Source organism: Melospiza melodia, chromosome 18, assembly GCF_035770615.1.
Source record: "Melospiza melodia melodia isolate bMelMel2 chromosome 18, bMelMel2.pri, whole genome shotgun sequence".
NCBI lineage: Eukaryota > Metazoa > Chordata > Aves > Passeriformes > Passerellidae > Melospiza > Melospiza melodia.
The window spans coordinates 14,056,981-14,081,120 of NC_086211.1; the positions used below are offsets into that span (position 1 = coordinate 14,056,981).

General features: G+C 44.6%; 1 protein-coding gene across 5 annotated transcripts in view; it reads right to left on the bottom strand.

The window, feature by feature from the left end:
- CREBBP (CREB binding protein) overlaps positions 1-22,361 on the bottom strand; it is a 97,302-nt gene extending 74,941 nt beyond the window's left edge. For 4 of the 5 annotated variants that reach the window (XM_063171235.1, XM_063171234.1, XM_063171237.1 and 1 more), the window contains exons 1-2: positions 22,169-22,361; positions 8,250-8,962 (exon numbers count right to left, since the gene is read on the bottom strand). In XM_063171235.1, the coding sequence (XP_063027305.1) occupies positions 8,250-8,962; positions 22,169-22,253 (798 nt within the window). In that variant the 5' untranslated portion in view covers positions 22,254-22,361. The remainder of the gene's footprint in view (positions 1-8,249; positions 8,963-22,168) is intronic. The other variant, XM_063171236.1, reaches the window with a different exon arrangement.
- Between the last annotated feature and the right edge of the window lie 1,779 nt (positions 22,362-24,140).

Below are 24,140 nucleotides of genomic sequence, written 5' to 3' on the forward strand. Positions count from 1 at the left end.
GTCTTTAAACAGGATTAAAATTGAACAGTTTAACAAACCAGGCCTGTGCACACATTCCTCACTGACAGCAGCTGCACAGAGGAGGATCCAGAAATGCTTTTTAACCCAAGATGCCCCATATCAGACTAAGGGAGCCACCACTGTTTGTTCCAAGAGAGAAATCTCATCTTCAGCTGGTGGTGTTCCAACACTTGTCCATTAGCAGGGTACAAAGATCCTCCCGTCCTAAAGGCAGTTATTTAATTAAGTCAATTTGCCAAAAGCTTCAAAGGGCATTTGTTTTGTTTCCAAAACTCCCCTGACAAGCAGAGCAGCCATGCAGCCAGGGCAGCATTGTGCTGCAGTCACTTGGAGAACACAAATCCTTTCCATCCAAAACAGCAGCAGAGTGCTAAATAATCTATTTACCACTCTTCAAAAAAATCTATTTCATTTCTTTTGGCAAGGAGGGTCCTATATTTAACATGCTGTATTTTCATTATGATTCACTCTAAAACAAAGGCACTGTTGAACCTTTTTTAGAGTACAGGACACTGTTATTTCCCAAACCTAAATAGGATTTGTACACAGATACCAAAGAACACGTCCATCACTTTGGAATTTGAGAATTTTCAGAACATGCAAGCACAGACATTTCCAGGTGCTACTTACAGGTAGTTTTTGTAGCACCAGGAGTTCAAAAATCATCTCAAATCCTTATTAATCTAAATCTCAATTCTGCAAAGTATTCCTGGCCTTAGAATTAAAGCCATTGCTTGGATTACACACAAACAGTTAAAACACAAGCAAGCTTAGTGTGCCACTTCACAGTCACAGTAATTTCTGGAGTAAATAAAAATACTCTTTACTGTAATAGCAAGGAGGAGGAGGGTGAAGAGGAGAAACAAGCACATACTATTTACAGTCCATGGACACAGCTACAGCAAACTGATGCCACATACAAATGGACTTCAGCTTCCAAACAAAAATCAACAGGTATTTCCTCCAAACATTCACAAGAAGAAAGGAAAATGCTATTATATTCTGCCATTCTTTATTCTCAGCCCTGCAGAGTAAACTAGCAATTGCGCCAGTAAGAATTCAGAATTATTCTCTGACAGAAGGAGGAAAAATGTGTATTGAAACACCTTTTCTAGTTTAAATCTTAATCAAGGTGAAGAATAATCTACAAAGTAGATTTGGGCATGGTTTGTGCTCTTTTATTGGGCTCTTTTATTTTAACCCCCTATGGAAATGAGTGAATTTCAAAATTCAAAAGTGCAACTTTCCAACATCATCTTATTTTTTTGCCTGATGGTTGAAGTGTCCTGTTTTCCTTCAACAAAGTGTTTTTCACTTGTGGAAGCTGCAAAAGGAGAATTGCCTCCTCTCACTGCTTCCACTCCTGATCCATTTCTCAGGAAGGCTGACACAGTTTATCAAACTCTATGTAATTTTCCAAGTTTCCTGCACTGCCTTTTTTCTAAAGAAACAGACCACCAGCACTTAGATTCCAGACCTCAGCACTGCCTGCTTTAACACATTTCTGTATGTCCTTCCAATTACAGATTCCCAATATAATCACAGCTCACTGTCAAGCACAAATATTAAGTTTATCTTTTAAGTAAGGGCAAGGTTTGAGACCTGCTAAAAGGTCTTTTCATCAGAAAGGCTCCTGTGAAATCATATCTACATGCATGATTAGAGTCTATTAAGAAAATGACTGTGACAAAGATTTGCTTCTGACTGAAGGAACCAGGCATTTCATAACTTCTACTCACCAGCGTTTCAGTTGGCAGGTTTTTCTCCCTCCCAACATCTGAGTCATTTTTTACCTGGGTATTAAAAACCCCAAACTACAAACAGCAGCAGGAAGATATGTGAAAGCAGTCTGAAAACTGGAATGATGTCATCTCAGTTACACCTGTCAGTATCTGGGAGTTTCTGTCATTTTGACTAACCAGAAACAACACTTAAATCCTGCTTTTAATCAATGCTTCCAAAGGAACTGGTGAATCTGCTGGTTTCAGTCCCCAAACCTTCTTTTAGATAAACTTGGAAATAAACACCACTCTAACAACAAAAACTGAAGAATGACAAGACTCTTAGCAACATAATTGATGGTTAGTGACAAAAAGCTTAATGTTTGTGGTAGAAGATAATGGCACAATTCTGCTCTGAAGAGATCCCATAACATTTAATTTTTGTCAGCTGGCTGATAAGCCAGTGCAAGTGCACAGAGAGAATTTTGGGTGTGAAGCAGGAGGAGAGGAAACTGAGCTGAGGTTTGTCCCCACCAAGGCTGAGTGCTCTGCTTCTTGCAGCCCTGGAGCCAAACTGAACCTTGATACCTGCATAAGCCCCAGCCAAGTGCTTATCACTGCAAACATCTTCAATTACATTGCACAACTGCAAACAAGACTTAACTCATGTACTAGAAACAGGAAACAAGTGAATTTCAGGTGCCAGCAGTAAGAGCTGTGGGAAGTGAGCTTTTTAAGTCACTAAATCTCTTTGACGTATCAGCAAACTCATCTGTGCAGCAGCAATTTCCACGCTCATGTTTCAAAACAAAACTGCCTCAGAGACTTGCATTTTACTACGAGTCAGTGAGTTTTGCTATTATGTGTTTCTCTGTATTTACAGCTTTTTTTCTGCTGTATTATTACAAAAACACATATGTCTCACCTCAGTAAAAATGCTGTTTTGGTGCTCTTTATTTATCAGAGGATGGAGCAGCTATGGTTGAGTCTGTAGCATTATTAGCAGTCCCTAGAATGGGAAGCAGCCCTGTTTGGAATATGATTTGGACTGGCTACTGGTGTTTGCCAGAGGCATGGTCTGCTAGGAGACAGGCAGCTTGGCAGCCGAGCACGGACAACTCCGTGGATGAGAAGCAAATTAACTGCAAGTCATGTTAAAACAATTCAGGCAGAATTCAGACAGATTGAGAGCCACCACAGAAACAAACAGCACCAGCAGTTTGCTAAAACACACAGAGCTGCAAAGGAATGAGAACATCTTCAGCTGACTTAATTCACAATCAGCAAGCGTATCTAAATCTGGTACTCAGCAAGAGCAACTGGGGGGATCTGTTTAAATAAATAGTTGGCTTCATTTTTTCTCATCACAAATTTTCCTTACCACACTTTCCTCACAAGTAACGTAACCACATACATTGTGGAAATCCTGCTCTTTAACACAGCTCATTATCATATTTAATTTACTCAAGATTAATTTCCAACACCAAAACACCACTCAGGGAGCAAAACTGTGAATGTGCTTGTCCAGGGCACATGTATTAGACAGACACCCTGCCTGGAAACAACGACAGAATTCACTTCTTTTATAGCTCTACATTGAAAAGCCCCAAGACAACAAGTTATTCTCTTGGTAGAAGTAAAAAATGGTTTTACTGGTTTCTGAAGTTCACTTCTGGTAAGAGTTCTTCCTCCTCTTTAATCTGACCCTACTCTTACTGAAGCATACACTGCCATGTGGTTATTTTGACTGAAATAAAGTTGAAAACATGCACTGTCCAAACAAATTAGGCCAATACCATTTAGAGGAAAAAACTGTTCTGCACTCATAGGCAAAAATCCAGCAGACCAGATCTAGTTTTGCACAGTTAGTGATTGTTTTGAGTCTGTTCAGGTTTTGATGCCAATCCCATGCTGGTACCAACTTCCAGTGGGGCTTAAATCCATACACAGAGGTAAGGAAAACTCATCTCTTGCACACAGCACTTGGAACTCTGGATCTAAACTCCCTGCAACCTCCTGGAATACTACACTGGAAGATCTGCCAGCCAGATCAGCTTTTCCATCACTTTATCCCTGCACACAGGTTCTATTTCATATCAATATTAGTATTTTCCTTCACAGTTTTCAAAACAGGTAGACTGAAGTTACTCAAAATCTTCCATCTTCAAAAAGGTATTCCCCAAAAAACCCCAAACAACCATTAATGTTGCAAACCTCATAACCAGGTATGAAAATAAACAACTATTTTCTTCTCATCTCTTTATAGATTCAGTCTGACCAAACAATTAAATATTTTTCTAAGGCATACAGAGTCCAATAATGTTTGATCAAACTGTGCCTGCCCTTCATAAGGAAAGCTGAACTTGGGGTAGGTTTAATGGTTCTGTAAAGAAAAACACTTTGAAAGGAGCCCCCAGCAAGCTGTATCTTCACTGCAGGTTAACAGCAATACCTTCTGCAGATTATCAGCCATGGCACAACTCCAGATTTTTTCCTAATTTCTGCTGCTGGGTACCAGAATATCCTTGTAGGAGTGACAGGACTCTGAAGTCAGTGAAGAAAAGGGGGTTCCTTTTACAGAATTGTATGAGGAGGCATTGTAGCTTGGAAACACATGGAAAAGAAAACACTCAAGAGTCCTCTCATCTGATTGGAACTTCACCACTTCTTAAGGGAAAGAGCAGAAGCACCAGGTAGAGGAATCACAGTCCAGAACTCCTAACACAGGGCAAAAAGGAAGCCTGAGAACCATACAAAATAAATGGGAACTCCCCAACATTTTTTTCTAACTTTCCACGGGCTTTGACAGCTGTACTACACACAGGGAATGCATCTCAGCAAGAGACTCTCTAACAACTCAATGAAAGAAACTCAATTTCCAGCCCTTGGCAGCCACAAACAACAGGAAGGTTTCATCTCCTTCACCTGGGGAAAGAAGAGCTCCCACAGCAACAGGAGTGTAAAACACAACCACGTCTCCAAAGAAATGCTCATTCCTATGGAAGCAATGACCATCTGCTGAGCTTTGCTACTGCTCATCACATCCAACAACCAACAATCTTAAAAAAACACCTCTAATAAGATGTTCTAGATGGTTTGAACATATTTTCTGGACTTAATGGACTCAACAAAAAACATGGTACAACACAAAAGGGCAATTCATTACTGCTGGAAATGATTGTGATAAGATGATCTGTTTTCTCTACTCCCATCAATAATTGTTCAAAGACAAATCCTTTCCTCTTTAAAGCTGATTTCCTAAGGAACTTCAACCCAGTCCAATAAAAATTCTCCTTGTAGTGTGATCCAAGAAAAAAAGAGCCACAATGCCACAATTACAAGCAAAATTGTTACAGCAAAGGAGACTGCCAGTGAAGGGAGCAGAGATACACACAGTATCATGGAAGAGGGAGTTCCTCAAAGGTTTCCAGGTATCTCAGTAAGAAAAAATCACTGATCTTTGGAGTATCATGTGAAATCTTTGCTCACATCTCTACAGATTGAGGAAGTATTTCACTTTAATCTCTCCTTGCCAATGGAAGAATTATTGTCTTGATATCAGCACCTTCTTGCCCTCTGACACTGGGAATTAAGTTATTTTCCACTCCTGCTTGAATGGGTTAGGGCTAAGGTTTATCCCCACCTTTGGCTCATGCAAGCACAGGAACACAAACCTCAGTCACCCTGCTCAGTCCTGCCTTAAAAGAGCAAGTCCAGACCAAAATTAACAATCATGGTTGATGATGATTCAGATGAAATGAATCCTTGCAGTTTCTGAGATCAGGTGAAGGGACCATATTCTGGATATTTTTTCCTTCTTTTTCTCTTAATAGAAAGAATGCTTATATAAACACACCACAACAAACAAAACCAGGAAAAGGAATGGATTGATTAGTCACACACTAAAAAAGGATTAGAACCAACCATCACAGAAGCAAGGTCTTGCCTAACAAAACTGGTCCCAAACCATGAAGGATCATGAGTTCCCCACAGTGCATATAAACCCACTGAACTGAGAAAAATGGGCTACTGAGTTCAAGGACTAACCTTGAACAAGGTTAGTCAGAGATGCACATCACTTGTTTTTAATGTAATTAGAATAATAAATAGTTCTTTTAGGTATTTTTTCTGCATTTGTACTTCACAGCTCTTTGTTTCCCTTAAGATATTGCTACAGTCTTTGCCTAGAGAATTTCCTTCCAGCCTTGATTCAGATACAGCAGGATGGCAGCTACATGTTAAGCTGTTTAGACAAGTTGGACACTGTTCACTATTAGGTAGATCAGCTGCCTCACCACTTTTATTACAGCTCTTTAAATCTTTTAAGCTGTACACATTAAGTGGTAAACACCAGGGAATCAGGAGGTGAAAAAACAAACTAACCCAAATTTTCCTTCAGCAGAAATTCCAGTTTCAGAAGAACAGACAAACTCACTGAAGTTTTTCTTTGCTTTTAAGAAAAGCTTTCCTGAAGCATCAACAAGAAAAAGCTAACACACAATCATGGCTGATAATCCTATTAGGACAATAAACTGGGGGATGGGGAGAGACTGGAAAAGGACAGCAATCCTCAAATGGCAACTAAGAAAATGGCAAAGACAGAGAGCACTGCTGCTTGGTACAGGAAAATTCAGGGAGCAAGTATTTGTTCCAAAATGGAAACACAAAATTTTTTGTGTAAAATACTCAGCTCATCTACTCTCTTTAATAAGAGAAAAAGAAGATGTATATAAAGTTAAACTTTTTAAAGAAACACAATGCTTTTAAGTTTCATCTTATTCAACAAGAGATGGAGCCCTGGAAAACACCAGTTTTCCTGTTTTACTTGGCCAAGTTTTTAAAATTATTTGAAGTGCACCTTCAAAGAAGCACCATTTTATCACTTGTGCTCTGTCATGAAAAGTCACTATTCTCTTCCAGTGCATTCCTTGCTCAAGCCAACTTTACTTTGCTTTTTGCACATGTGTAAACTGAGGCACTCTGGGTCCCTCTCCAAGCTAGTGAATCCATTTGCAGCTGGCAACAGGCTAAGCCTGAAGTCCTTGAAATGTGGAATTTGTCTGAGATCTAGCCTGTTCTTTACCAGAGGTGGGTTTGTTTAAAATAAATCAAGACCTCACAGAACCTCCCCCATCAGGCTCACACAGACTGTGTCAGCAAGTCCTTTGCTTTGGGGTAATTCTACTTCAGTTGGTTCACATAAAACTGAATAGTGACAAGGAAAAATCTACTCCCAAGAACTCAGGTATCTGTAAATTCACAGAAATAAGCCAGATAAATAGAATTCCTCCTCTTCCCACAAACTTCAAAGGAAAACAAAAGAAAGATAAGCTGACTCTCTTTCAGTGCAGACCAATCAGCTTCCACACAACAAAATTAGCTGTCTCCAGCCTCCAAAACAGTTATGTCAACTTTCAGATGCTCTGACCTTCACTCATAACACAAGTATCTCTTCCATAAGCAGAAGCATCTCTTCACTGCAGAGAGAATGCTTTTTATGATTTTTATTTTTAAAAAAATTAAAATTAACTATACAGTACTCCAAAGTGATGTGAGCACCTCTTCAGAGTACAGGACACACACTTTCATGTCAGACAATGCAATTTTTTCCACAATACTAACACATCAATGAATTAACATTTACATGCTAATCAACTACAGTGACAACAGCTACTGATGTATGAATAGATAAAATATCAGAGATAAAAATTGACCTTTTTTTCTACATATCAGAACATGGTGGGTTTGCCATCAAAATTTCATGAAGGAACTATACCAAAACAATCCAAACAAGAGATAAGGCACAGGGCAGGAGGAGCAGCAGTCAAAACACTGCTCTAAGCTCACACCAGGGAAACAAAGAACTAAAAAGCAGTAACTGTATCAAACAGGGAGCCAGAGCAGCACCCCATGACAGAAGCAGATACTTCCAGGCATACATTCCCTGCCCTGATCCACAATGGCCACCAAATGAGGCTCTTGCCCTCCCCTTGCACAGTTTGCATTAGCTTGGCAATCTACGTGAAATTTGATGTTTCCAGATCAGTTCTTCCATATTTTAAAACCATTGCTGCACGGCTGCTGACAGAGGTCCTTGACAAAAGGAGCAATGGCTACACTTCTCCCTTCCATCTTCAAGTGCTCCCATTGCTTTAGAAGATGGCGTTGTCTGGCAGCTAAATTGAGATCCTGCACACCAGAAATCATCTGCTTCCTTTCTGCAGGATTATGCTACTCTTTTCTAATTCACTCTGCTAAGATACTTTCCAACTTTTAGCTTCGAGGATGTCTTTTTCAACAAGTGCTTTCATTTTTGATTACATGAGAAGAACTGCTTCAATTATCTCCTTTTCACAATATCACTGGTGACTGAAATGGGGAACTACAGACTCAAGAAAAGCACATCCTTTAGTTCTGTCCCAGAAAAGGATCTACTGTGTTTCCTAAACACCTGTATGGAGAAAAACAAGTGCAGTAAATAGAATACAGTAAATGGCATGTACATACTTTAGTAATTGCTCCTGTCTGTGCTGTGTTCAGCCCGGTGTGCCCAGCCATCTGTGGAGATACTTGGGTTAAAGTCTCTGCCAGCACACTGCCTGCATTCCCCTGCATGGCAGGGGCAGAATATTGCATTCCTGCTCCCCTTCCTCTTCCAGCTGCCCCAAGAGATCCATTCATTACCTGCCCTTGTCCTTGCTGAGGCTGATTCATTAAAGTGTGACCAGAATTACTGTTGAGAAGGCTCTGGTGTGTCTGACTGAAATTAGTATTCATACATATCCCAGGTCCAGTCTGTGATGTCGCAGGGCTGCTCGTCACCATTCCCACTTGTTTTTGTGCTTGAGAGTTCAGAGTTTGGGATGCAGGTGTGGTAGGTCCAGAGGTGCTGGCTGCTTGTTTGGCCAGGCCAGGAGCAGAGGAGTCCCCTGGGTTGAGCGGGCTCTTGCCCATGGCGCCCAGGCTGCCGATGCCGGCGCTGTTGGGCTGGCCCTGCACCTGGGCAGCCACTCCCTGCTGCACGGGGCTGCTCGAGTTCACATTGCCAATCCCTGGGTTCAAGGAAGAGCCGCTGCTGCCCCTCAGAAGTTCAGAAAGTTGTTTGTGTTTGGAAGCCGCATCTGGAACGAGGTTGCCACTGCTATTTAAAAGGCCCAACTCGCCATTGGGGATCAGCTCATCGGGAAGATCATTTTCCAAGTCAAACAAAGATCCGAAATCTACAAGTAAAAACAGAAACATGGGTGAGGAAACATGACAGATGAGCAGCTAAAATATTTATCTTTGCTACTTTGTACCAGTGTTAACATCTACAGGCATTCAGGATGTCTTTACCCAGGACTAGGAAGTGAGTGAGGGTCCCTGTGACACAAACTCCAGAGCCTTTCAGAGCGCAGCCATCACACACTGTACACAGCCCTGGCCAATACGCAGGTTTTCTGGCAAGAATTTCAATAAAATGAAGCTTAAGAAAACTAAGGTGACATGAATACAATGATCTAATGTAATGCTCAGATTTCCCTTGTTTTGGCTAAAAGATGAAGGCAGAAATAACAACAGATTTTTTTCCTATTGATTTATGCTCCCAAAAGAGCAATTACATCACCTTTTCCAACCTCCTCTGTAATCCCAAGCCACCGCATTTCACCCAGCAATTCTACCCTGTCATTTATGTGTGCACATGGCCAAAGAACATCTTCCAGCACTGCTTCAAAACTTCAAAGAACAACAATGATTTCCTCAGCAGTTTGATCCCAGTCTCACATATAAAGACATTTAAGATCAGCTTCTAGTCATTGATTTGTACCATGATCTGCTACCTCAGAAGATCCCAAAAGGGACTCAGCATTTTCTCCTTGTAATGCCTCTGGAATCGAGTCACTGCTCGATTCCTGAACAGCTCAAATAATTCAAATTGCTCTGTAAGTGCCCAGCCATCATTTATCATGCCCAATATTGACAGAGGTAATCCACACACTCTCCAGATGAGCAAAATAAATCAATCAAATCTTCATTAAGCCACTTGAAGGAACAGCTCTGCCTGGCTGCAACATCCAGACTAATAAAAAAGTGGTGGGGCTTTTTTTTTTCCTTTAAAGGACCAACTCAGGTTCACTAAAATATTTTATTAATAGCACATCATAAGCAGCATCTCTGTAACAATTTATTCTAGTATGTAACTAAAAAACAGAATGTTGGTTCACTGTATATAGGTACTGCCATGTGAAAATAAAAGTTACATATTTGAAGACATAAGGACAGGCATATATTTATAAACATCTAAGCAGACCAGCCTCAATACACCAGAGTAGCTGTTCAAACACACAACACATCTTGGAAGAGTTTTCCAATCCAAGGATGTGAACTGAAACAATCACTTCTCACTGTAACATAAATGAGTGAAAACATTATTTTGCCCCCCAAGCCAGCCCTGACAAACCCCAGTCCTTCACACTGAGCAACAAACCACATTTTTTCCAGGTTAGAGCAAAGAAGAGTTCTTTACTTAAGAAGGATATTTCAAGGGCTTCATTGTTTTAAAGTTTAATTCACTCTTCAACCACAAAAAGTTGGTGCAAGATCCAGGCTGCAAAAATTATGTAAGATGGTATATTGGAAAAAAACAACAAACCTCAAGCAACACAAACTATCACAAAGCACAGATGCATCACCAAGCCATCTCAGTACATTTTAATAGTGTAGTGATAGCTTTTATCAGCATGTGCATTTCCAATTCAACCTAGCTGAAGAAAAACGAATAAAAATGGTCAGACTAGCAATGCCTGGTGAGTTACACAAACAGGCACAGGAAACAAAGACAAAACCATTAAATTCTGGCTGTTTTGAGGTGCTCAAAGCACCATGTCCTTCAGGGGCCCACATTGCCATCATCACCTACCAGAGTCAATAATCCTTCCAGGGTTGCATGATGTCGGCTGTGACAAACACACCCTGCTCAGAACAGAGCCCCTGCTCCCCTCCAAGCAGGCAAAGAACAAGCTAACATTTCACTTAGCAAGATTCATTAAAGTATTTTTAATTTCTCTTACTTGCTTCTTTTCATTTCAGGTCTTTAGTTCATCTTTCCTGGTGTACCTTTGACTCCATGATCGTTTCATCTCTCCTCCAGTTTCCCACACAACATCTGGACACTGACCAGGCTGCAGTCTGCCCCTTTCTTGACATTTTGGTTCTTTCCCCCTTCCAAATTTCCCTATTTCAGCTGGGAATGCTGGGAGGCTCTGCCACTGGAGCCCAACCAAATCCATCTGCCTGTGCATCACCAAGGGTGGCATATGGGGCCAGGGCTGAGGTTCTCCCTCTCTTCAACTGCTCTCATCACCCCAGCCCCCCAAATTCAAGGTTTCATTCACACAACTTCTGTAAATCCCATATAAAGGTGTTCTTCCAAGCTTCTACATCAAAATTGTTAATATTTCATGGACAATAGATGTGTGGGTGCAGGAACAGGGGCAGAGAAGAGACAAAATGTCAAGGGGGAAGATGTTGCTGTGGCTTAAAGAGTAGTTTTTTCCAGCTGTATTTTGAAATGGGATGCTGGAGTATAAATGCTCAATTTGTTTTTTTGCTTGGCTGGCTGGACTCTCTCAGTCTTGCCACAGCCAAGAACTGGAAATGTTTTTGCAGTTTACAAAAAAGAGTGAAGAAAGCATTTGGGAATATTGCCACTTAAAACCTGAAATAATCTACCACTCCTAAGCTCCTGTAAGAAGGCTGTACATTTAGGTTAGACATGGAAAATGTACTGCTCTGCCAGCAGGAAAATAAAAAGCAGGTAAACAACTTAACACAATGGTCCTGTAAAAATTCACCAAGAATTCAATTGTTCATGCAATGATTAATCATCTTCTTTTATATTTCATCAGAGTCATGCACATTAAAAACAGAAACACAAGGCACATTTTACAACGGTTATAAAATACAACAGAAAACAAAAATCTACTTGAGCATGTCTGCAACAAATCCATAAAGATAAGAGATTGTCTTGGCAGTTATAAAAAGAATAAGTATATTTACACACATATAAAAATCTGCCATAATAAGAACATGGCCCATTTCTACTGACAGAGAAATGAAAAGCAACTGCAGTGCCTCCATCCTCACAAGAAGAACAGAATTGATCCCATTCTCAATGCTTCAGCTGTTTCTCAAAGGCAGCTACCAGGAGGCTAAAAACAAAAAAACCCCAAGGGATGCCTTTGCCTTTACATGCAGTTACCTGAAGCAATGGCCAGGGAACACCTTTGCTGACAAGTCCCACCAAGCTTTAACCTGCTCCATCCTCAAAGCTGCCATGCACCCAGCACACATCAGGGCAGGAAAAGTGATGTGGATTTTAAAGGAGAGCACATTCCCTAAACCCAAAAGGCACAAACCTCTAACTCAGTGCTCGTGAAGCAGCAGAGCTGACCAAGGCTGTGCAGATTCACCTTGTTGTGTCTTGTTTCTAACACAGCACCTCTGATTCTGATACCTTTCATTACCTCTGTCACATAAACCCCAATGTCCTCTTAACAGCAGAGCACCAAAAAAGCAGAGATTATGTTTTCTGGAAGGCATGGAGAAGCACTAGGCAAGTACCACACCCCCACTCTTTCCAAAGGGCTCCTTCTCCAATCTGAGCATTCTGCCTTCCTCGAGCAGCTATTTTCACACATAGAAGAGAACCACACTTGAGACAGTTTCTCTCCTAATTTCAGTCTTGTGAGCTTAAATGTCACAGTTTTCTGCTTTCCTGGACAACACTTTCAGCAACCAGAATTTTAAAAAAACATGTTCTGTTTCCCTCTAGGCCTTCTCAGAAGAAGAAAAACCCAAAACTCTGCTGCATCCTGAAGGCAGAACACTGTCATCTGTACAACTGCCTGCGAGTGTTACTGAGAGACTTTCCTAATATACATATTCAATCAATTAACTTGCTTCAATGTCACCATTTTTTCCCCTTTAGCTCAGCCTGGAGAGGTGACAAACATCCTAAGGTGTTTCATTATGTGTCTTATTATCTCAAATGTATCTCACAGCAAGCAGGAGGAGAGCTATCAAATTCAGTTTCATTTTTTACAGCATAATCTTTGCTTGGGACGTGACTGGGAGCTGTCCTGTCACAAACTGACTGTTCATGGCATGGAGCAGACACTCCAGTCCAGCACACAAGCAGTATTTTCACCGGGCCTTTCTTTCATGCCAACATAGCTGTTACATTTCAGTGAGCCCAATTTTGTTTTGTAAGGCTTCTTTCAATCACGCCAGACCCCAGCAGACAAAGCCTCAACAGTTCAGAGCTCCAGCCATTCCCAAAAATTCACTGTCAGGTAGCTCTCCTCAATAGCCACACTGTGTGGCACAGTCAGCAATTACCATGTCCATTCCAACTTCCTTTCCAGGTTTGAAGATTCTGTAATTTATTGTTTCACAAAAGACAATTATTGCTTTTAATGTTTTAGAACGATTAACATGTTCACAGAAAAATCTAAAATTTCCAGTAAGGAAACTTCAGATTTGTGTCTTTCCCTAACAAGACATGGAAAGCATGGGCACTGACATGCATGTGACCTTGATTTTCAGCAGAGCAGCATCACTTCTTCTGAACACCATGTTTAACAACCAGGTTGAGAATGATGGTGATGAGGGACCTGGCTGGGTGGAGGGTGATCAGAAAGAAAGAGATCCAACATGGAGGATCTGGATGACTCTCAACAATTTATGGCTTGAATAATAAGAGATTTAAATATTTAACTAAATTTCTACGTGCCTGATCACTTAAACTGCTTGTACTTGGGATGAGAAAGGAACACAGTCTGGGTTGCTCGTTCCTAAGTCACTGGAGTGGTCAAAACTCAAATGTGTTGATATGAACATCACCATGTGGAATCCTTGGGATTTATCTCTAGAAAATTCATTGGAATCATCATCACAGCTCTCTCTTGTTGACAGGTCCAAAGTCACTCAGGTTGGAAGGGCCATCAGGTCTGACTGCAGCCCAGCTCTCCACCTCCTCTCACAGGGCACATGCTCCAGCCCCAAACTCCTGAGCAGCTTCCCTGAACTCACTCCAGCTCCTCCATGACCTTCCCAGTGATGGAGAGGAGGCTGAACAGTCTGACTGTATTGTCTTTTAACCCTTTTTGAAATGGGTTTAACACTTGCCTTTGCTTGCTTTCCAGTGGTTGGAATTTTAGAGACAGTTCCTAGTATCTTCCCCAATCCATTCTGGTAAGGTTTCAGCAACTAAGTGACTTTTCAAAACTGAAGCTTATAACAAACAAATCATGAAACTAATGAAAAAAATCAGTTCTCTTCTAACCTCTGCTGCAGTACTGCCTGTATTCCTGACACCAGCTCCACCAGCAGACACACGAGCCAGGATGGGGAAAATGCACATTTTCTCATCCTTTGTGCCACCACGAAAGTGTGACAACAACTACCACCTGATACAGGAAAAGCCAGCTGCTCTGTCCCTGTCCTCCTCCTCACCTCCATGAAAACACAGTAGTACAAACTGAGATCCTTCCTTGGTCACACCAGGTCAGTCCCCAGCCTCTCTTTCCACTTCCATGTTTTGTATCACCTCAAGGTTCTCTCTGTTCTACTTGTCCAAGTTGTCTCCATCATCTCTCTTTTGCTGTACTCATAGTGACAACACAGCCTGGGTTAAAATCTAGAAAAACCTGAGATACTGGTTTATTTCAGAAGTAATTGGTGGGTTTAGGGATTATTCTACCCTTTCATAAAAATAAATCACAGATTACTTGAATGTTACCCTATCAATTACAAAGTAGTATATGTGAGCACATTAAATGGCCCTTGCACCTGGCACTAAGGTTTATATAAAGAAGCAAATATGAAAAATATCCAGATAAGAAGCTAGTCTCTAACCTCTTCCCAGAGGCCAGAGGGGAATAAAGCCAAGGTAACCCCAAAATGTGTGGCAGAAGCAGCCCAACAACAGTGCTCACTCTGGTCTGCTCTTGGAAGCATCAGGTGGCAAATGATGGATTGCCTTTGCCTTCCTCTGTCCCTCTCCAAAACCAATCTTTCTCTTAATTGTTTCCCAAGGTATCTTCACTATTTTGACACAGGTGCCATGTCTGCTCTTGTGAATAAGTCTAAATCCCACCCAGCAGCATCCACAAGAACACATGGCTACTGTCCCAGTGCACATGGCTACCAGGCAAAAGAAGTCTTCAGTACTTTTATTTACCATAAGAAGAGAAACCCAGACAGAAGGAAGAGGAGGCAATCTGCCTATGGGCTGGGAGACACCACACATCAGCTTCTCATTCACAAGATCATCCAGATGAAGATTAAATATTTTAAGGTTCTTGCAGCACATTAACATTACCAGCAGTGAGCCTTCTCATCCTATCACAAACACACACTGTGCCTCTTCCCCAAATTTAACAGCTGACAGAACATTTAAATTCTGAATGACCCTTTTAAAAGGAATAACCTGAGATTCTGGTAATTATTAGTGGGCATGACATGCACAGTCTGTACCAAGCCAGTGTCCCTTAAGGCTGTGCCACCCTCACTGCCCACCTGGAAAGGGAATCAGCACACAACACATAAAGACAGGAATTATCTTGAGAAACAAACTTTAGTTGTGACATTCCCTGGCCAGAGACTTCTCAGTGAATATATTTCCAACACAGGTGGTTCAGGTTTTGAAGTGTTCAGCTCCTCCTGCTCTCCACAATGAGTGACAGTGTCAGGGGTGAGAACTGGAGCTCAGTTCTGGCTCAGGAGCTCCCTTCAGCTACACAAGTCCTTCTATGACAATTCCATTTAACACAGCTTCTCCAACAGAACCACAGAACAGGCCTGTTCTGGGAAGAGTGAAATATATAAATATGTAGTTGAAGGAATATTATGAAACAAGGAAAAAAAAACCTAAGCAACATTACTATGAAACAGGCAAGTCTGGGGTCTGCTCTGTTATGTATAGAAGTCATAAAAAGTACAAATTCCATTATTTTTAATGCCACTTTTCCCCTCCCTATTTCTGATACCAAATTTAAGGGAACTGTCTTCTGCTTGGCAAGGACATACAACTCAAACCAAACATACACAAGGAAGTAACAGCAGACGAGCACTCGAAACTAACAATTTTTGTATATTTATGTCTAAAAAAGCTTCCAGCTGTAACTGACAATACCAAAAACCCAACTCTCTCATGAATCTTTTACTTCAAAGCATTGATTTTAGTGGGATGAGGCTGTTTTGAACCATTCTCATTAATACTTTCCTTTAGGGAGTTTATGAACTTAGGAAAAAACTTCACAAAGAAGTGAACCAGACTCACACTCAGTACTTAACTCAAGGCACCTGGTAATTTCCCCATCTCTTCTCTCCATGAGATGATGACACCACACAAGAGATGACACAGGAGTGATGTCACCAGCAACACCCACTAACCCAGGTAGCTGTGGTGGCAAAGCTGGGCACAGCAAGAGAGCAGCTCACGCTCTCCTGGTGACACACACACAGACAGGGGCTGTAATCCAGTGTTCCATTTGACTTCTCACTCTGCAGCAGAAGGGCTCCAGCTCTGATTCCTGCCTCTGCTGTGTCCAACTGCAGCAGGAAAATGACATGTGCCCAGGAGATTGGGAGGAACAGACATCCAGGGAAGAACAACTCCTTTTCCCAATGTTGTCTTCCCAAGGAAGCTTCCACGGCACTAAAGGTGACCAGCAGGGAAGCTGGAGATTATTTTACTGACTTACAGATGTATAAATAAAAATATATCCACACACAAACTGCAAACCAAAAATACTGTATTTATCTAGTTACCATAAATAACATCCTTATTTCTCAGTGATGGCAAATAAGAAAGCAGGAAAGGAAGAGTGTGTTAAGAGATTTAGATTAAGAGTTATAATTATCACTGCTAATAGAAGTTGCAGTTTTCTTTTAATTCACACTTATGATTCTGCAAAATACTTAATAGTATTTGTTGAAGCATCTTTATTAAAGAGTTTTCCAAATAAACAATTTAGGTTCTCTCTGTATCTTAGACATCTGAGAAGACAGATGGAAAACATAACATATGTTAAAAGGAAGATTTACAAAGCAAAAATTCTTGAAAGTGTAAACCAAATTAGGGTGGATGTGTAAGATTTCTAAGTTATCCCTCAATTTTTTTCACTGTATAAGAACAAACACCAGAATTTTTCAAATTGAGATTTTCAACTACCCTCTCCACCCTGGTTTCACATTAACCTGCAGTGTGTTGTTAAGAGGGTGAGGGTTTTTTTTTCATGTTCTTCTCTCTTAGCAGACAGCAACAGTAAGTAAAATAGAATAAAGATAAACACTAAGAATATGTGGAGGGTTTTAATGTGAAGCTGCAGGTATAATGAAAAAGCACAGCATGTTGCTGTAGAAATAATTAATGGCACTGGACGACGACTCCAAGGAATGTCCAGCCAAAATAGAAAGTGAATAATCTGCAGCAGAAAACTGGGAATCATTTCACAAGCTACCAAGAGATCTCTGGAGTACAGCAAAGACACAGCCTCTATTCCTGCCTGCTGCTGGCAGTGCTTCTCCAGGAGCTCTATGGCACAGCATTTTCCTAGCTAACTTTAAGTCACTGGAGAGGGAAGAAGTTTGAAATCCCCAGCACATGTGCAATTATCAAAGTATGAATTTCAAAAAATAAAGGAATGGGCAAAATGGTAGGACTGTGGACTGTCACATATGATCAGGCTAGCAGATCATCTGCTCAACTTTTCATCCCACACAGACATGAGTGTCAAACTCCTTGGAAAAACCTGTAAAAACATTGGGAGAGTACCCAGTACCCTGCTATCAGCAGTGCCCCAGGAACTGGTAAGAATTAGCTGTGCTAGACTCTATAAATGAGTACATTTCTAATCTCAAAAATCTCCTGTCCCAGATCACAAGAGCTGGCACCAAGTTATGCAGGTCAGTCACTCCAGGTGAGAAAAACCTAAAGAGTTTGTATCAAATCTCTAGCTCATAAGTAAACATCTTGCTTGGCATCATCCACCCCCATGGTTCCACGAGTCTTAAACAATATAACCATGAAGTATTCTACAAGAAACAATATAGCCATGAATATCCCACCTCGTTTTCCCATCCCAGATAGTTAGGGCACAAGTACCACAAAACAAACAAAAAGGACATTCCCGTGAATAATTACAACTATGCACATTCCTTCACCTACAGCTTTTCAGAAAATGAATTTCTTCCCTAAATTTTCTGCCTATAAATGAGAGTGTGTTCACTTAATGAAATTATGCTTTTTCTTGTTCCAGGGAGAGAATAAGGGAGTGTGTAACTGTGATTCTTACTGCCACAGCACACACATGACACTCGAGTTCTGCAGGTACCACACAAAACAAGAGCAGATGGATTACACAGGCTTCCACGAGGCTTTTCAGGCACGCAGCAATGAACCCTTTAAAACATCCATACTAATGCTTTCACGTGCCCAAACAAAATCTGGGCTTAGATCACCGAGACGTCACTCCATCTGAAGTCTCTGCTAAGAATGTGAACACTAGCTTAGAAAACCTTGCTGTCTTTCCTTAAGCTACTTTGCTTTTGTCCACCTCTTTTCTCAAACTAAACCCTAAACCCAGTGCAATACACCTATCTGGTTTTTGGCAGGAGAGCAGGATCAAATCAGGCTGCGCATCGACACGAACTCGCTCCTGTGCAGTTCTGTGGCTGGCTGGGAGTCAGCCAGAGATCTCCTTATCTCAGCATGAAGGGAGGCACGTGTAACAGGGCAGCCTTTCCCCAGTGTAAAATCCAGGCCCTGGATGCCAACACATGGGCCAGGAAGAGAACAGGAGTTATCAGGGAGCTTGGCCCACAGCTTTTGCAGCAGCAGCAGCCACGTGGCTTCATCTGTGCAGGATCAGAAGTTACGGAGGAAAAAATTATTAAAAATCAACAAAAGCCCTTACACAAGGAAGTGTGAAGTGAAAACCTAGCTCTAATAGACTTTGGAAGCTGCTCATCTCACCTTCTTCCCAACTTCACCTAGTTTAGGAATTTGTTAACTCCTGATGCCGTCAGGGACACCCTCTGCTCTGGCCCAGATTACGCTGTGTTGTTTCTGGAACTGGCGCAGCACCACAGCAGCACAAGCTGCAGGGAACACAATGAAGGCAGACAGAAGCATGACTTTAGTGAAACTCAGACCCTCACTGAGCTACCTGCAGAAGGGACCACAGTCCAGGGGCCCCTGAACACCTCCAGCTGTGCTGCTGCTCCATTCAGACACGTTTTTCCCAACCAGCCCAAGAGCAGCTCGAGAACGCCGCCAGGTCTGTGTACATTCTGCTGAAGGACCAATGCCAGCAATGTACAAAACAATCAGCACTGAAATAACACACTGCCATAAGCAAAGTTACTGTAATTCTACTTTCTGTAGGAGTCCCTTGTTTATTCTGCGGCGCTGGATGAGAACATCTCACAACAGCCACAGAGGAGACAAATGTTTAGGTATGAAAACGCCTGTGTATCCAATAAAGCAGTAATTAGACAAAAGCACTATTCCTACCTGGCTAGACAAGGAAAAATCTTTCCCACAGACATTTTACCACAGCAGTCAGCTCGTTCAATACAGCCCAGCAATGGCAAGAGAAGTTAACAGCCAGGAGTCTTAACCTTCCTTATTGATACAAAGAGCAGCAGGGCAAGTGCGAAATGAGACTATCATGAAACTTAACGATGGTCACAGCACCCATTTCTGTTATCCTTTCATCTCTTCACCCTTCTGCAACACCAGACAGTGGATTTAGCTGCTTAGGTTTAACAGAAAAGGCCATATTTCCAGTAGGTAAACACACCAATTTCAATGGCACAAACTTTGCCCCGGTAAGCTGAGGAGCTATTTTTATCAGAAAGATTAAAGGCAGCTAAAACTTACCCTGACAAAAGGAGTTGCTTAACATCACCGCATCAAAGCATCAAGAGAAATATAAACAAGGAGGAGAGCAGTTGCTTTCTGCCCAATGTTCAGGCCTGCCATCAGAGCCTCGGGTGTGAGCATTTGCAGGCTTGAGCCAAACTGCTCAGCCGGGCCCGACGCGGCGGCGGTGAAAGCACGTCCTGCTCACGGCAGCCACAGCACCCACCCGTGCGGGGCTGCCACTGCAATTACAGTAATTCTGCTCAACTCAGGGCTAAATCCTCACACCCAAGCTCCCCCGATCGCTAAGGCCACTTTCCAGGCTGCAACAGAACTTTTCCATTTAAGCCCCAGCAGCAGGGAGCAGCCTGGTTTAGTTCCAGGAGCAGGCATTTGACAGCAATCACTACTCAAACTATTTGTATCGCCTGCCACAATGCACGGAAACCTTCAGCGAGCCTTCAACGAGCAGCATTAACTGCTGGCAACAAACCTAGAAGTGCCTTTTCCTAAAAACAAGCCTCTCTTTAAGTGCACAAACATTACCCACACCCTTGGCAGAGAGGTACTTTTGCCTATGGAACAGCAGGATGATGACAGAACTCCTTGGACACATTCGTCCAGAACAGAACTTGGGGTTTGCCATGCCCGTGCCCCCAGGCCCCCTGAGCCCTGCAGAACTTTCTGCAGATGCTGGAGTTCACACATCCAGCAGCACACAGAGCTCCCCGAGACACACGAGAACTTGCTGAACAGGACGTAATTAAGACTGAAGCATTCCAGAACAGCCCAAGTGAACTTCAAAAAAGAAAGAAGAAAGGAAAAAAAAAAAAAAAAAACCCAAACCAAGACACTGGCTACCAGGAGAGTCTAAAATGTCTCGCTGAAGAATTAAAGAACTATAAACTGTATTTGTTCTGAGTTACAAAGAGCATTTCGCAGCAACTTGTGTATCAGCCTTCCATATATTCCAGTGCTTCCACACCAGGGATTAACAGGGTTCAATCACAAGACCTCACCTAGATATTCCCTGACAATTCTTACTCGATACTGTTTCTTTCTCGCTTGTTTCATTTATTTGCAGGCTGAGAAGAGAAGGTTTCCATAAAAAACCCCTAAAGGACCGAAGCATCTGTAAAGTGTTGCCAAATGCAGATTGAGCAAGACGAAAAAACCCACAGAATTTATCAGCTCAATTATAGTAATATTTTTTTCAGTCTATGAAAACACAGCAGGCACAGCATGATTAACTTATCACTATCCTTTCCACAAGATTCATTAATCTCTGAAAGCAGAAATTCAAGTGCAACAGACTTCGTGTTGTTCTGAAACCACTCTTTCAGGGATTGAAACAGTCGGAACACCGGGAGAGGCCGGTCCAGGCACACATGCTCTTGTGCACACACGTGTGTACTTACAACGGGCACACACTGGCTGGAAACGAGACATTTCGATGTGTTTTATTATCTACAAATCCATCACAATTGAAGAAAAAGGCACGCCAGAGACACTACACGACACGGACAAGTCGCAGTGACTGCCAGGCTGCCGGGCATTTCGGCACGCGAGCAACCCCACAACTTCAATTATTATCGGCAAATCGGTTGGGGTTTAAAGGAAAAATGCTTGAAACAGTTTAAGCCAAATACCTTAAAACCTCGGTCACAGGTTGGGAGGTAAAAAAAAAGCACAAAGTATTAACTGGAGGGTAGAATTAGATGGTCTTCAAGGTCCTTTCCAACCCAAATCATTCTATGACTAAGAAGCTATTAAGGAGTTTTTATTCCGTAGTGTGTCACACACAGGGGCACAGTGAAAAAGCCTGTATAGGGCTATTAGCTGTGGGTAATCTGTGGGGTTTAAGGAGTAGACAGAAACCTCAACTACCCTTCCAAGAAGGCATCTTCAGCTTTAAGCTGAAGGAGGGTAGATTTAGATTCTGTACCGGGGAGCAATTCCTTCCTTTGACGATAGCGAGGCCCTCGCACAGGCTGCCGAGAGAAGCTGCGGCTGCCCCACGCCTGGAAGTGTCCAAGGCCAGGCTGGACGGAGCTCGGAGCACCCTGGGATAGTGGAAGGTGTCCCTGCCACGGCAGGAGATGGAACAAGACGGACGTTAAGGTCCCTTCCAAGCCGAACCATTCCACGACTGTACAATAAGCAGGACGGTCGGTGCTTCCCATGCCTGGCCCTTCTCCTTCCCTACCCACACCCCACTCACCTGCCCACCCCCATCACCCAAACCGAGGCACTAAAAACGAAGATGGTGAAGGAAAAGAAGGGAAACCCAACTCAAAAAACGTCTCTTTCCAACCGCTATTTATAGCCGGGACGGTACTTGGCGTACGGGTCCCGCCCGGTAACTTCGACTGCAGGAGGCCCAACCCACCCCCGCCAGGAACCGCGGCAGGGCGGGCGGGCCCCGGGCCCCCCCCTCCGGCGGGGCGCTAGGGGCGGGGGGGTGTGGGGGGAGAACCGCCGTGGAGCCCCACCCGAGCCACCCCCGCGGCCTTACCTGTGCTATCGCTGGCGGAGAAGCCCGGCGAGTTGAGCTTGGCTCGCTTGGGGTTGGGCGGCCCGTCGAGTAAGTTCTCCGCCATGGTGGCCGGAGCGGCGGAGCCGGTGATCGTTGTCGGGGGGTGCTCGGGGGGGGCCGAGCTCGCTGTCCCCGCTCCTCCGCCGCACGGGAACCCAACAGCGCCGCTCAGTGCCCGGCCGGCCGCCCCCGCTCCCCCATGCCGGGCCGCCGCAGGCCGCAGGGAGGAGGGCTCGGGGCGGGGAGCGAAGGGCCCAGCGCCCCCTCCCTGCCGGCCGCGCTCCTCCCGGGCGCTCCCCCCGCCGCGGTGCCCGGATGGCGGCTCAGGCCGTCACTCGGGGCGCATTCCGCCCCCCCACACGCTCCCCTCGCCTCGCCCCGTCCCCTCCCCTCCGCGGCGGCGGCTTCGCCCCGGCCCCCGCCCGCCGCCCGCCCGCGGCCGAGGTAGGGGAGGGAGGAGGGGGGGGGGAGGAGAAGAGAAGGGAGCGGGGGGGGGGGGGGGGGGGGGGCAAAAATTAAAAAAAAGGAAAAAAAATCACCAAAAAGCGGAAAAACGCGCCGACCCCCCAAAAACGCCCCAAAACAATGAGCGCGGCGCGGCGGCGGCGGCGGCTCCCGGTGGCGGCGGCGGCGGTCGGTTGGCTCCGGGCGGCTGCGCCCCGCTGGCTCGAGCCCCCTGTGCGCGTCGGCGGCGCTCGGCGCGGCTGCCCCGTGCGGCGGCGGGGCGGCCCCGCTGCCCCGGCCCGGCCCGGCCCGGCCCGCTCCGCCCGCGCCGCGCTCCGGCTCCGCGACAAGATGGCGGCTGTTGATTCCTCAATTAAAAAAAAAAGTTTTTTTTTCTCTTCTCTTTTCCAGAGCCCTCGGGGGCGGGGCGGGGGCGGGGCCTGCGCGCTGCGTCACCGCGCTCGCGGCGCGGCCCCGCCCTGCCGGAAAGGCGCGCGAGGCGCCGGAAGCGCCCGGTGCCGTCCTCAGTTGATCCGCTGAGGGGCTCGGGAGCGGCGGGAGGGGTCGGGCGGCGACCCCGGTACACACACCGTGCCTGGGGTGCCGTGCGCTCGCTCTCCGCCATTGCCTCGGTCTGCCCTGTTTTCTTCAGTCGGGGCTGCCCCCCGTAGTACCCCCTCACAGCGTCCCCTCTCCGTCTGCTCTCAGGTGCCTCCTCCCGGTGTCCCCTCACAGTCTCCCTTCAATCCCCTCAGAGTGCACTTCTCCCCCTCCAAGTCCTCGCCTCGGTCTTTCCTGTTTGCTCCTGTCGGGGCTCCTCACGACCCCCGAGCTGTTCCCTCACAGTGTTCCGACTCCCCTCAGGTGTCTGTTCCCCCCTCACAGCATCCCCCGCAGTCTCCCCTCCGTCCCACCAGAGCTGTCTCAGTGCTCCCCTCACAGCGTCCCCTCCAAGTCTCCCCACAGTCCCCCTTTCTCCTCGGTCCCCTCGTAGTGACCCCCACAATCTCCCCTCGCAGTCCCACCATGGACGGCTCATTGGCCCTTCAGAGTCTCCCCTCAGAGCCCTCGCTTCAGTTGTTCACCAGTCTCCCCTCACAGTCCCCTCTCTGACTCTCCTCAGATGTTGCAGTGACCCCTCCATGTCTCCCCAGGATCCCCCCTTCCCCTCAGTCCTTTCAGATTCACCCCCACAATCTCCCCTTTCAGTCCCACCACGGATGGCTCAATGCCCCCTCACGGTCTTTCCTCCCCTCATTCTCCTCAGATCCACCACCCCAGTCTCTCCTCTCAATCCCACCATGGATTCCCACCTCAGTCTCTCCCTGCGTCGTCCTCAGTTTTCCCTCACAGTTACATTTCCAGCCTGCCTTCTCACTCTCACCATGGATGTCCCCTCTCAATGCCCCCTTCACCACCTCCCTTCTCAGTTTCCCCTCAGTCACCTCTCAACTACCCCTCTCAGTCAGTCCTACAGAGATGATCTCTCAATGTCCCCCTCAGAATG